At 39.9% G+C, this 13,880-nt stretch overlaps 1 protein-coding gene across 2 annotated transcripts in view; it reads left to right on the top strand.

Moving 5' to 3' along the window:
• Positions 1–11,836, top strand: part of LOC109559708 (scavenger receptor cysteine-rich type 1 protein M130) — a 36,347-nt gene extending 24,511 nt beyond the window's left edge. For both annotated transcript variants that reach the window (XM_019961635.2, XM_070788645.1), the window contains 7 exons: positions 3,483–3,803; positions 4,553–4,861; positions 5,353–5,388; positions 5,593–5,700; positions 7,288–7,383; positions 8,480–8,532; positions 11,638–11,836. In XM_019961635.2, the coding sequence (XP_019817194.1) occupies positions 3,483–3,803; positions 4,553–4,861; positions 5,353–5,388; positions 5,593–5,700; positions 7,288–7,383; positions 8,480–8,502 (893 nt within the window). In that variant the 3' untranslated portion in view covers positions 8,503–8,532; positions 11,638–11,836. The remainder of the gene's footprint in view (positions 1–3,482; positions 3,804–4,552; positions 4,862–5,352; positions 5,389–5,592; positions 5,701–7,287; positions 7,384–8,479; positions 8,533–11,637) is intronic.
• The last annotated feature ends 2,044 nt before the right edge of the window (positions 11,837–13,880 follow it).

The following is a 13,880-nucleotide window of genomic DNA, read 5'->3' on the forward strand; positions in this document are numbered from 1 at the left end:
TAAAGCCCTTGCCCCTCAACAAGAGAAGCCACCAAAATTAGAAGCCCACACACTGCAACTAGAGAGTAGCCCCTGCTCATTGCAACCACACAAAGCCCATGTGCAGCAATAAAGACTCAGGATAGCCAAAAATAAATAAAACTTTTCTTTTTTTTAAAGGAAAAAAAGAAATACATTTGGTACCACGTTCTACAGATAAAAAGACCGCCATGCCCAAGTAATTTTTTATGACAGACAAAGAATCACAATGAGATACCGCTCTTGTTTTGTATACACGATAAGATATTGGAAAGCACTGTGAACTAGAAAAATGTACTCAGTTGTAATGTATTGGGGGAAAAATGGTGCTATGACTTAGCAAAATGAAAAATTCTAAATGCCGGATGTGATTTTGCTCTCACATTTAATATGACATAAATATGGTAGAGGATATACAAAACAAAACTAGCTCAGCTGGTGAAGAATCCATTTGCAGTGCAGGAGACCCCGGTTTGATTCTTGGGTCAGGAAGATTCCCTGGAGAAGGGATAGGTTACCCACTTCAGTATTCTGGTCTGTATAGTCTCTAAGGTCACACAGAGTCCGACACAACTGAGCAACTTTCACTTTCACTTTTCAAAGTGTCAGAAAGGGAACTATTGTATTTTAAGGTAATGCATGCAAAACATTGGTTTGAGTGTCTGAGTATCTCACTAAATTTTAACTGTCAAGGACAATTGTCCAAAAGTGAACAGATCAGGGTTACAAAGTCAAAATTACCATAATTAGAGAGAAAAAACCCAAACTGTGTAATTCATAAAAGGCTCTGAGTAAACTTTTGATTGAGGTTTAGATGTCAACTTAGAGTCACTGTTGGCATTTTAAAGGTCCCTAATTACAAAATCCAAGATTAGAAAACCTGAAAGTATTTATAGAACAAATATTTTAAGAAAATCTACAAAATCATCAGTTCAGTCCAGTTCAGTTGCTCAGTCGTGTCCGACTCTTTGCGACCCCATAAATCCCAGAACGCCAGGCCTCCCTGTCCATCACCAACTCCCGGAGTTCACTCAGAATTGAGTCGGTGGTGCCATCCAGCCATCTCATCCTCTGTCGTCCCCTTCTCGTCCTGCCCCCAATCCCTCCCAGCATCAGGGTCTTTTCCAATGAGAAAATTATTCGCATGAGGTGGCCAAAGTATTGGAGTTTCAGCCTCAGCATCAGTCCTTCCAATGAACACCCAGGACTGGTCTCCTTTAGGATGGACTGGTTGGATCTCCTTGCAGTCCAAGGGACTCTCAAGAGTCTTCTCCAACATCATAGTTCAAAAGCATCAATTCTTCAGCGCTCAGCTTTCTTCACAGTCCAACTCTCACATCCATACATGACCACTGGAAAAACCATAGCCTTGACTAAACAGACCTTTGTTGACAAAGTAATGTCTGCTTTTGAATATGCTATCTAGGTTGGTCATAACTTTCCTTCCAGGGAGTAAGTGTCTTTTAATTTCATGGCTGCAATCACCATCTGCAGTGATTTTGGAGCCCCCCAAAATAAAGTCTGACACAGTTTCCACTGTTTCCCCATCTATTTCCCATGAAGTGATGGGACCAGATACCATGATCTTCGTTTTCTGAATGTTGAGTTTTAAGCCAACTTTTTCACTCTCCTCTTTCACTTTCATCAAGAGGCTTTTTAGTTCCTTTTCACTTTCTGCCATAAGGGTGATGTCATCTGCATATCTGAGGTTATTGATATTTCTCCTGGCAATCTTGATTCCAGCTTGTGCTTCTTCCAGCCCAGTGTTTCTCATGATGTACTCTGCATATAAGTTGAATAAGCAGGGTGACAATATACAGCCTTGACATACTCCTTTTCCTATTTGGAACCAGTCTGTTGTTCCATGTCCAGTTCTAACTGTTGCTTCCTGACCTGCATATAGGTTTCCCAAGAGGCAGGTCAGGTGGTCTGGTATTCCCATCTCTTTCAGAATTTTCCACAGTTTATTGTGATCCACACAGTCAAAGGCTTTGGCATAGTAAATAAAGCAGAAATAGATGTTTTTCTGGAACTCCCTTGCTTTTTCAATGATCCAGCAGATGTTGGCAATTTGATCTCTGGTTCCTCTGCCTTTTCTAAAACCAGCTTGAACATCTGGAAGTTCACAGTTCACATATTGCTGAAGCCTGGCTTGGAGAATTTTGAGGATTACTTTACTAGCGTGTGAGATGAGTGCAACTGTGCGGTAGTTTGAGCATTCTTTGGCATTGCCTTTTTTTTGGGATTGGAATGAAAACTGACCTTTTCCAGTCCTGTGGCCACTGGTGAGTTTTCCAACTTTGCTGGCATATTGAGTGCAGCACTTTCACAGCATCATCTTTCAGGATTTGAAATAGCTCAACTGTAATACCATCACCTCCACTAGCTTTGTTCATAGTGATGCTTTCTAAGGCCCACTTGACTTCACATTCCAGGATGTCTGGCTCTAGGTGAGTGATCACACCATTGTGATTATCTTGGTCATGAAGATTTTTTTTGTACAGTTCTTCTGTGTATTCCTGCCACCTCTTCTTAATATCTTCTGCTTCTGTTAGGTCCATAGCATTTCTGTCCTTTATTGAGCCCATCTTTGCATGAAATGTTCCCTTGATATCTCTAATTTTCTTGAAGAGATCTCTAGTCTTTCCTATTCTTGTTGTTTTCCTCTATTTCTTTGCATTAATCACTGAGGAAGGCTTTCTTATCTCTCCTTGCTATTCTTTGGAACTCTGTATTCAGATGCTTATATCTTTCCTTTTCTCCTTTGCTTTTCACTTCTCTTCTTTCCACAGCTATTTGTAAGGCCTCCTCAGACAGCTATTTTGCTTTTTTGCATTTCTTTTCCATGGGAATGGTCTTGATCCCTGTCTCCTGTACAAGGTCATGAACTTCTGTCCATAGTTCATCAGGCACTCTATCAGATCTAGTCCCTTAAATCTATTTCTTACTTCCACTGTATAATCATAAGGGATTTGATTTAGGTCATACCTGAATGGTCTAGTGGTTTTCCCTACTTTCTTCAATTTCAGTCTGAATTTAGCAATAAGAAGTTCATGATCTGAGCCACAGTTCAGCTCTTGGTCTTGTTTTTGCTGACTGTACCAAATCATCAAGAAGTTACCAAATAATTTCTAATAATGGCATATCCTGTTAGATCATGTTAGTGTTACTTGCTCAGTCATGCCCACCTCTTTGCAACTCTATGGACTGTACCCAGCCAGGCTCCTTTGTCCATGGAATTCTCAGGCAAAAATATTGGAGTAGGTAGCCATTGCCTTCTCCAGGGGATCTTCTCCATCCAGGGATTGAACCCCAGTCTCCTGCACTACAGGCAGATTCTTACCGTCTGAGCCACCAGGGAAGCACACTGACCTATTTTTTAAAACATGCACACATCAGAGTAAATGAAGAGAGTCCTCTAGATCTTCAGGAAAGAGGCAAAACTGCTATTTATTTCACCCCAGAGTTCATGTCTCTCAGACTCATCAGTGACAGCAGCAGCGAGACCTGTGCAGGGCGCCTGGAAGTTTTTTACAACGGAGCTTGGGGCAGCGTGGGCAAGAGCGACATGTCTGCAACCACGGTGGGGGTGGTATGCAGGCAGCTCGGCTGTACTGACAAAGGGAGTATCAGACCAGCACCTTCAGACAAGGTGGAGAACAGGTACATGTGGGTGGACAATGTCCGGTGTCCTAAGGGACCTGAAACCTTATGGCAGTGCCCATCATCTCCGTGGAAGAGGAGACTGGCCAGCCCCTCAGAGGAGACCTGGATCACATGTGCTGGTGAGTATCTGTGTGCCTGTATGACAATCTCATTCTGTTGCTCCACTCTCATCTCCTGATCTAACTCAGTGAGAATGAGTAAGGTTTGGTTAACTCTTATTCTACCTGGATGATGTAACTGATTTTATTTAATTTGGCCTTTGGATATTCAGGATCAGTGACCATTTTCTCAAAGATGATCATACTCTGATGGCCTTCTCAAAAGTTTTATTCAGTTGTGCTTTCTCTGTGAACAAATTAGGATCAGAGAATATATAATTCAGTATTTGACTATTGAGTTGCTCCATTTTTCTTTCAAATAATATCTTGTTACACTCAATGTAAGGAAAGAAGCAGTCAGAAAGATCAATCCTGAATTATTTCCCTGTTCTACACCTTTTTAAACCAGAAGAAGATTTCTATTTATCTGGCAGTTTGAGAGGATTTATACTGAGTTGGCCAAAAAGTTCATTTGTGTATAATTATGGAACAAAAGTTTTGACCAACCTAATACATTTAAAATGCTAACTTTATCTCATTGACATTTACCAAGTCACACTAACGTTCTAATGTCCAGGATGAAATATTTAATATACCTAGTTTGTTGGAAGGACATGGACTTGCATGAAAGATGAATGTTGTAAAATTCCAAATGCACATTCAATAAGCAAACAGATTTTTAAAAAGAGTTTCAAATTTTTCTTTTCTCCTGTGACCTCCTAGGAGCTTTTATCGTCTCAGAAATGATCAAGATGTCTCTGATTTTTCAGATAAAATAAGGCTTCAGGAAGGAACCACTAATTGTTCTGGACGCGTGGAGGTCTGGCACGGAGGTTCCTGGGGCACAGTGTGTGACGACTCCTGGGACCTTAACGATGCCCAGGTGGTGTGTCGCCAGCTGGGCTGTGGCTTAGCTCTGGAGGCAGGAAAAGAGGCAGCGTTCGGCCAGGGAACTGGGCCCATATGGCTCAATGAAGTGAAGTGCAAGGGCAATGAGTCCTCCCTGTGGGATTGTCCTGCCAGATCCTGGGGACACAGTGACTGCGGGCACAAGGAGGATGCCTCTGTGAAGTGCTCAGGTGAGCGCAAGGGGTCTGGAATCTCTGGTGGCGGCGGCGGCAATGAGGAGAGGGTGGGCGGGGAAGTGCATTGTGTAAGGACCGGAAGTACCAACACAGCGACCTGGTGGGGAGAGAATCCTTCGTGTTATACATTGGTCTTCAGAGGGTAAAGAATCCGCCTTCAATGTCGGACACCTGGATTCTATCCCCGAGTTGGGAAGGGCAACCCACTCCAGTATTCCTGCCTGGAGAATTCCTTGGACAGAGGAGCCTGGCGGTCTACAGTCCGTGGGGTCGTAGAGAGTCAGACACGCCTGAGCGACTTTCACTGAGGAAAAGCATTTAGCTTACATGTGTCGGTGTGCAGAGGGAGGAAAAACTAGGGGTCTCTAATTTTGGGTGGGAAGAAGTAGTTTACTTGATTGAGAGGCTAAATCCCCAGACAGGAAACAGATGTAACTGTTCGTATGTAACTGCCAGAATTGAGTCTCTCCTCTTTTCTCCTACAGAAATTGCAGAGAGCAAAGGATCAGTAAAGGCCGCAGGTATATCAAGGGGTTTCTGAGGATGGGACTGGTTGTCTGCATTATTTAGAATCCCTCTTATTAAGATGTTCTGGGTCAGAAGCTCTAAGAAGCTGAAATTCATTTCAGCAATCCTGTAGTTGACCTAGAAAAGGGATAGTAACTGGGGACCCAGGTCTTTTAACTAAGGTGTTATTACCTCTTGTGGTGTTTCCCTGTGCTCAGGTCACTCATCCACTGTTGCACTTGGAATCCTTGGGGTCATTCTGTTGGCCTTTCTCATCGCAACCCTCTTGTGGATTCAGAGGCGAAGACAGAGACAGCGGCTTGCAGGTCTGAGCCAAATTATCGTGTCTCTAACATTTCTATGGCATAAAAAATTTCTTGGAATAATACAACAACAACAAAAATTAGATTCAAGTATCAAATGGCCACAAAGAGGAAACCTAGAAGAGATTTAAGCAGTTTCCCCAAAAGAAGAAACAAAAATTCAGAGAAGAAAAGGGGTACTGCTTGTATTGATGATTATTATAATGTAGCTATGGGCTTCCCTGGTGGCTCAGTGGTAAAGAATCCACCTGCCAATGCAGGAGATGAGGGTTCAGGCCCTGGGTCAGGAAGACCCCCTGGAGAGGGAAACGCAATCCACTCCAATATTCTTGCCTGGAAAATTCAATGGACAGAGGAGCCTAGCAGGCTATAGTCCATGGAGTTGCAAGAGTCAGGTACAACCTAGCAACTAAAAACAACAGCAAATAGTCTATCTACATCTTTATTTGAATGTTATAGAATCGATCATTTAGAATGAGTATGCTTTTGTGATGCATGATGAATCCTTTATTGTCCAAACATTTGTTTGCTCTTACTCTATGCTGCTAAGTCACTTTAGTCGTGTCCGACTCTGTGGGACCCCGTAGACGGCAGCCCAACAGGCTCCTCCATCCATGGGATTTTGCAGGCAAGAGTACTGGAGTGGGGCGCCATTGCCTTCTCCGATACTTATTACTAAATTTACTGTTCTGTTAAGCAACATGCTAAGTTCTGAAGATGACTCAGACATGGATATTCCAATGTTCTTGTCTTTGTGTAATTTCCAGTCTAGCGAAAGAGAAATATATGTCAACAAATAAGTTGCAATGTATTATTATATAGTAACATGAATAAAGAACAAAGGGGGCCCAGAAAATACATTAATTAACTGAAAAAGGAGTATTGGAGGCTTCTAGAAGATTTTGAGACAAATTTTGAAGATATAGAGCAAAGAACTTAGTGAGTGCATTTCAGGGAGAGAAAAAAATATTTACGAGTGTAGAGAAGCTTAAAGATGGCACATTTGGTGTTTTTGTCGGGGTAAGTAAAACGTGAGTTCAAAGACAGAAGTTCCTGATGAGGCTGAAGAAAGGGGAAGAAACAAGTAGTGAAGTTCTGTATTTTCCAGTAAGAAGATTAATAGTCATTAAAGAGTATGGTATAGTGGACAGAGTAGTCAGGCAGGCTCTTAGAAAGTTCTGTTTGGACATCTGAGGGGCTGAAAGAGAACTACATTATTGACAAAGATAGGATTTTGAAATAGTTGAGATGAAAGATGAAAAAGACTTTATAGTGAGAATGAGCAGGAAAGGATAAGTTTTATAAAGATTTTAGATGAATCTCCAGTGAATTATGGAAGAATGCTGGCTGCCTTGGGAGAAGAAACTGGGTAGTAATAAGATGGCAATGGGATACCTGGTTTAGTTTCATTGCTATTGCATTTGTGTTTGTGGCTTCACAAGGGTGAAGCTTGGTAGTAGAATAGAATGGAAACAGGACAAGGGCTTAGGTGATGATTGGGTGTGCTTGCACTGCTGAGAAAAAGCACACAGAGGGAGGGAAAGTTTTATTATGCCCCCCTGACTCCTAACCTATGACCTCTTTTGTCAGTTTCCTCAAGAGGAGAGAACTCTGTCCATGAAATTCAATACCGGGAGATGAATTCTTGCCTAAAAGCAGATGATCTGGACCTATATAATTCCTCAGGTCTGTGGGTTCTTAGAGGGTCCATAGCCCTGGGGTTCAGACTGGTAACTGCAGCTGAGGCTGAGAGGCATTCTACTTGACATAGTAGTGAAAAGAAACCTCAAACATAATAAGAAGCCTGTGATGCACAAAAGGAAGAAAAGCAGGAAAGAACTAAGCATTATTCTTAGAAATATTCATTATTGAATATTTAATAATGACTAGGTATTCATTATTCCTAGCAATTGCAATCATGAAGACCTCTGGCTAAGAGGTCCATGATGATTTCTGACAGAGGAACTACATCGTAGGATATTATGACTTGCACATCTTTATATTAAAACAGAAACTAATCTTCGAAAGATTAAACATTCCATATCTCTTTCATAATTTCTTCCATTTCCACTTTCTGCTACGATCCTTTCTCTAACTTACATTTTTCTGAAAGTTTAAGCTTTCTGTGTCTTTGTCCCATCAGAAGCCATTCCTATTCATGGGACTAGCCTTATTTCCCATTACATTAAGCTTCTTTCTTTATTCTCTGACTTCTGTTTAGCACCAGAGCACCAATTCTGCCTCTAGGAGGCATAACTCTGCTGGGTTGTAAAAAATATCCCAAGGACTTCCCTGGTGGTCCAGTGGTTAAAACTGTATTTCCACAGCAGGGGGCATGTGTTCGATCCCAGAACTAATATCTTGCATGCCCTGTGGCTAAAAAATACAATGCAATACAATACAGTACAATAATAATAAACATCTTAAAAAAACCCAATATCCACTTTATGAAGACTCAATGCCTTCTCAATATTCCTTACCATCTGAGAGGGATCTGCCTCACTTCTTCAGTGCAAAGGAATTGGTATTTGCCAAAACTCAAAGAAATATATATAAGACATGGGAAAGACTTTCTGTGCCTCTTAATTGACAGTGTTTGCCTTCCTAATGGTGAACAGTGTTTTAAAATGTTCAAAGAGCTTCTGAGGCACATGAGGGGAGGTCTGATTTATTTCCCAGTAATTATTTTCTTCCTTTCAGAAAATTCCAATGGGTAAGATGGTTTTAATGATGCTGGACTAATTTCTGTATCTAAATCTCTTCCTATTTTTGGATGAAAAAGGAGATCACGTTGACGTACAATGAAAAAGAGAAAGGGAATTGTAACCTGGTGAGGTAAGAAGAATTTATTCATTGTTGTTCAAAGCAGTTACATTCCTTTTGAGAATGCCTCTGGTATTAAGAAGAAAGAAAGAATGTGTATACATATGCATACCATATATGTTTATGTTAGTATGTATATCCATATTCAGAATATGCAACAGTTTTATAAGAAATTAATTTTATTTATTCATGTATTTTTGCTGTGCCGAGTCTTCAGTGCTTTGCGCAGGCTTTCTCTAGTTGCCGGAAGTGGGGGCTACTCTTCACTGCAGTACACAGCTTCTCACTGCGGCTTCTCTTGTTGCAGAGCTCAGGCTTTAGATGGGCTTCAGTAGTTGCAGCATGCGGGCTCAGTGTTTGTGGCATGTGGGCTTAGCTGCTCCATGGCATGTGGGATCTTCTCAGATTAGGGATGGAACCCATGTGCCCTGCATGGACAGGTGGATTCTTATCCACTATGCCACCATGGAAGTCCCTGCAACAAATTTTTATAAATGACCCTTGTCCATCCCTTAGTTACATATATCTTAAGCAATAACAGTGGTTTATTATGTTGCTAAGGAGAAGCTGGGGAAGTAAATATGAATAACTCTTCTAAAGATATTATGAGTCATTTCAGAAAAGAGACAAGACGTGTCTGCAGGTGTATAATGCATGCTAGGATAAAGATAGTAAAAGATACTATAGGCGTATGGAAAGCTTGCCTAAGAGTTTGGAGAGATTGTGAAGATGTGATGATCAAGTTTAATATCTGGTGACTGAAAGATGGGCCATTCTAGGGAAAGAACATGGCATGTACAAAGTGTGGCATGGGGTGGGGAGCAGGGAAAGGAGGGTGGGATGAATTGGGAAATTGGAATTAACCTATATACACTATTGTTACCATGTATTAAGTGGATAATGAGAACTGACTGTATAGCACAGGGAACTCTGCTCAGTGCTCTGTGGTGACCTAAATGGGAAGGAAATCCAAAAAAAAAAAGGGGGGGGTGATATGTGTATACGTAAAGCTGATTCACTGTACAATAGAAACAAACACAACATTGTAAAACAACTATACTCCATTAAAAATAAATTTTAAAATGTGGCATAAAAGAGAATCACACCTTTGGGGAGTGGTAAGCTTTCATTCAAAAACATATTGAAAGTATGTTTGGTGTCAAGTGGTGTCCTGAGCACTGAAGATGCAGAGATAAAATATGCTATTGACAAAGACATGGCTATTTGATGAAAGAACTCACAGTTTCTGTGTGGGTGTACAGAGAGGCCATGTCAGGGGAGGGATGTGATGAGTGTCTAGACAGGAAAGGCTTCATAGAGCCCAATAACAAATGGTCTTATCTGTTGTATTTCCTGTTCATATTTTATTTCAGGGACTGTTGGGGAGGTGGTAGGCTTTGGAAGATTAAGGTCAGGCAAGATATAATCAGATTTGCTTTTATAATTTGTTTTCATAAGAAAAATGGAACAAAAGAAAAAAGTGAATAAGGCAAGAAATTTGTTGTTATAGATAAAAAAGAAAAGATGGTGAAATGAATTAGTGGGTACGTTTTCTATTTTGTTAAACAATTTTGGGAGGACTATTCCTCTGGAATGATATATAGCAGAAGTATGGGTTTTTGTAGAGATATTTTAAATGGCATATGAGAAATACAGAGACAAAGAATAAAAGTTAGACTTCTTAAAAGTATGTAAATGTAAAATGTTAATATCATGCTTATAGACACATAAACATAGAGTTGTCACAAACTGTATACAAGATAAAGTGTTAATATATGTATACTATATATATAGTATCATACTATACATATAAAAGGCTTCTCAGGTGGCTCAGTAGTAGAGAATCCACCTGCTAAGCAGGAGACTCGAGTTAATCCCTGGGTTGGGAAGATCCCCTGGAGAAAGAAATGGCAACCCACTCCAGTATTCTTGCCTGGGAAATCCCATGGACAGAGGAGCATGGCAGGCTACAGTCCATGTGGTTGTGAAGAGTCGGACACGACTTAGCAACTAAGCAGCAGCATATATAAAAAGCAATTGTTAAGACAAAGCATGTAATAAATCATTTGGCAAAGATATGAAAAAAGCAGTTCTCACAAAGTGAATTATAAATCGCTTATTAAATAATTTTAAAATGCTCACAATATGTCTGGGTAATTCAAAGTATGATTAACAATGAGCTATTCTTTATATAAATCAGACCAACAAAAACTTAAAGCAGTGCCAGCATTTCTTGTTGGTGGGAATACAGAGGAAAATGTAACTTCAAATGTTGCTGTTGGAAACAAGACGTGTAGTAGCCTTATGAGAGAGAAACTTAGAAACTTTTATTAATTTGAAAAAAAAATGCTTCTAAGATCTTTTGACCCAACAATCTACCCCTAAAAATTTCTTTCATACAGATAAAGCTATTAATATATAAGAACAAATATACAAGAATTCCTTTTAGCAGTCTTTTTAGTACCGCCCCAAAGCTAGAAACAAAGTGAATGCCAATCAGTGGGGTAGTAGTGGCTGGAAAAATTGTGGTGCAGCCAGCTAAAAAAGAAAAAATCATGCTCAAAATTTAATAACATCATTCCATTTTTGTGTTCATGTTACTGAACATTTGTAAAACTGTCATGTGTGTACAAGTAAAGAAACAATTAACAATTCTAACAGATTGTAAACTGAGGACTATGAATGACTTTTGGTTAGTAATGTCAAACATATGAGTATTATTCTGATAAATGATATTTATCTCATAGATAAATAATAACAAATAATAAATAAATAATAGATAACAAGCTACTTTTTCCTTAAAGAGTAATCACTACTAAGTCACTGCTTCAGAATCACACTAGGGTGCATTTCAAAATAGCCTTTCTGTACTGTAGTTCTCTGGAGTAGAAATAATTTTTAAGCACACTGAAGTTTGAAGATCGTTGCATTTAAGTTTTCTGTTTAGGAAAGTAGTATGGTTTTTAATATATGTGAGTAAGTGAGCAAATGAGTGTGTGTATGTGAGAGAGAGACAGAGGTAATATAATACATTATATTAAATTATAATGTAATTCTTCTACATGTGTGCGTGTGCATATGAAGAGAAAAGTAACATTATTCTATTTGTGTCTTTAGTTCAGCCAGCTTGAAGAAGACCTGGACTACTGAGTGAGCAAGGATCAACACTGAAGATCACAATACAGTCCTTTGTCTCCTGGTATTCAAAAGACTGCTGCTGAATTAAAAAAAAATTAATTTGGTGAATGTGATGACTAAAAAGTTGTAGATAAGATTTTCAAGGGTATTAAGTAAAAAAGAATATTGCTGATTTGAATTTGTCTTAACTCCTTATTTTTGATTCTAAGAATTTCTGAATGAGCTTTCTCACTTTTAGAGTTTCATAAATATAATATGATGTTTTTTCATCTGACAGTGTTCTTATTTCCATATATCTTTTTCTAGTTTGGTTTAAAAAGTAATTTTCTTCTTACTGTGCTGTGTGCTAAATCATTTCAGTTGTGTCCGACTCTTTGTGACCCTATGACTGTAAGCCCACCAGGCTCTCTGTCTGTGGGATTCTCCAGGCAAGAATACTGGAGTGGGTTGCCATTTCCTTCTCCAGGGGATCTTCCTGGCCCAGGGATTGAACCCGTCTCCTGTGTCTCCTGCACTGCAGGCAGATTCTTTACCACTGAGCCACCCGGGAAACTTTTCAGGGAAAGGAAAGAGAATGATTATTGAAGGGTTTGTTAATAACATATGGCTCTGTTTACAACACATGACTCTCATGAGTTCTTTCATTGCTTTCTGTGACTGTAATTCTGGTCACAAAAATTGCACAGGAAATCCTGGTAGGGGTACAAAAATCTCATGTTTTAGGGCAGCATAACTAAGCTGAAATGAATGCATCAATTATGTCATATATATATATATATATATATATACACCTTATAATGAAAGTTTGTATTTTACTAAAAATCACTTACAGATGTAACATATTAACATAAGGAAAGGATAACATGTAAAGAAAGACTTAGAGTGAATTGATGCTTTTGAACTGTTGTTTTGGAAAAGACACTTGAGAGTCCCTTGGACTGCAAGGAGATCCAACCAGTCAATCCTAAAGGAAATCAGTCCTGAATATTCATTGGAAGGGCTGATGCTGAAACTGAAACTCCAATACTTTGGTCACCTGATGTGAAGAACTGACTTATTGGAAAAGACCCTGATGCTGGGAAAGATTGAAGGCAGGAAGAGAAGGGGATGACAGAGGATAAGATGGTTGGATGGCATCACTGACTCGATGGACATGAGTTGACAGGGAAGCCTGGCATGCTGCAGTCCATGGGGTCACAAAGAGTTGGACATGACTGAGTGAACTGAACTGAACTGATAGTGATTGAAGGCTGTTTAGAGTCTATTAACTTGTTGAATATCCAAGCGTTAGATGCAATATGATTTTGAGTACTGCATGCACCCTTTTCTAGCACTTAGGGCTTCAAAGCAACTATCTTGTAGAATCATGACATTTGGCTCATTTTCAATTTCTTTTGTATCTCTTGTCAATTTCAAAGGCAGATCTTCCTCAGCTTTCAATGGCCTTGAGTGTGTGTGTGTGTGTGTGTGTGTGTGTGTGTGTGTGTGCACGTGTGCTCAGTTGATCAGTAGTGTCTGACTCTATGAACCCACGGACTGAAGCTCACCAGGCTCCCCTGTACCTGGAATTTTCCAGGCAATAATACTTGAGTGGGTGCCATTTCCTTATCCAGGGGATCTTCCAGACTCAGGGATCGAGCCCTTGTCTCCTGCATCTCCTGCACTGGCAGGTGGATTCTGTACCACTGAGCCACCTGGGAAGCCCTTCAATGTATTAACCTCCTGATAAACCCATTGGTAAATTGAAATTGTCCTGAATAGAAATGCATTTAATACTCCTAAACCTCTGAACATGGTGGTTTAGCCTAGCTTTCTTTAAATGTTCTCAGAACACTTACATGAGCCTACAGTTAGGTCAAATCATCTAACACAAAGTCTATTTTATAGTGTTGAAATTGGAGTGGTTGGCTGGGTGCAGAATGGTTGTCCACCTTTGTGGTGGTGTGACTGGCTGGAGGATGTGTTTCATTCCTGCCACTGCCCAGCACAATGAGAGTAACTGACAGCGTATCACCAGCCCAGGAAAAAATCAAAATCCCAAATTGGAAGTACAGTTTCTACTAAACGTGTATTGCTTATCTCATCTCTACAAATGCTTGGGTCCTTTCATCCATATTCCTATTTCAAAATCAAATTCATAACCACTGACCGGAAAAGATTCATGGTCCCTTTCCTTTTACTGTTTAGCATGTAATATGAAGATTTTATCAGAGTCAGTTGAA

Source organism: Bos indicus, chromosome 5 (genome assembly GCF_029378745.1).
Source record: "Bos indicus isolate NIAB-ARS_2022 breed Sahiwal x Tharparkar chromosome 5, NIAB-ARS_B.indTharparkar_mat_pri_1.0, whole genome shotgun sequence".
Lineage (NCBI taxonomy): Eukaryota > Metazoa > Chordata > Mammalia > Artiodactyla > Bovidae > Bos > Bos indicus.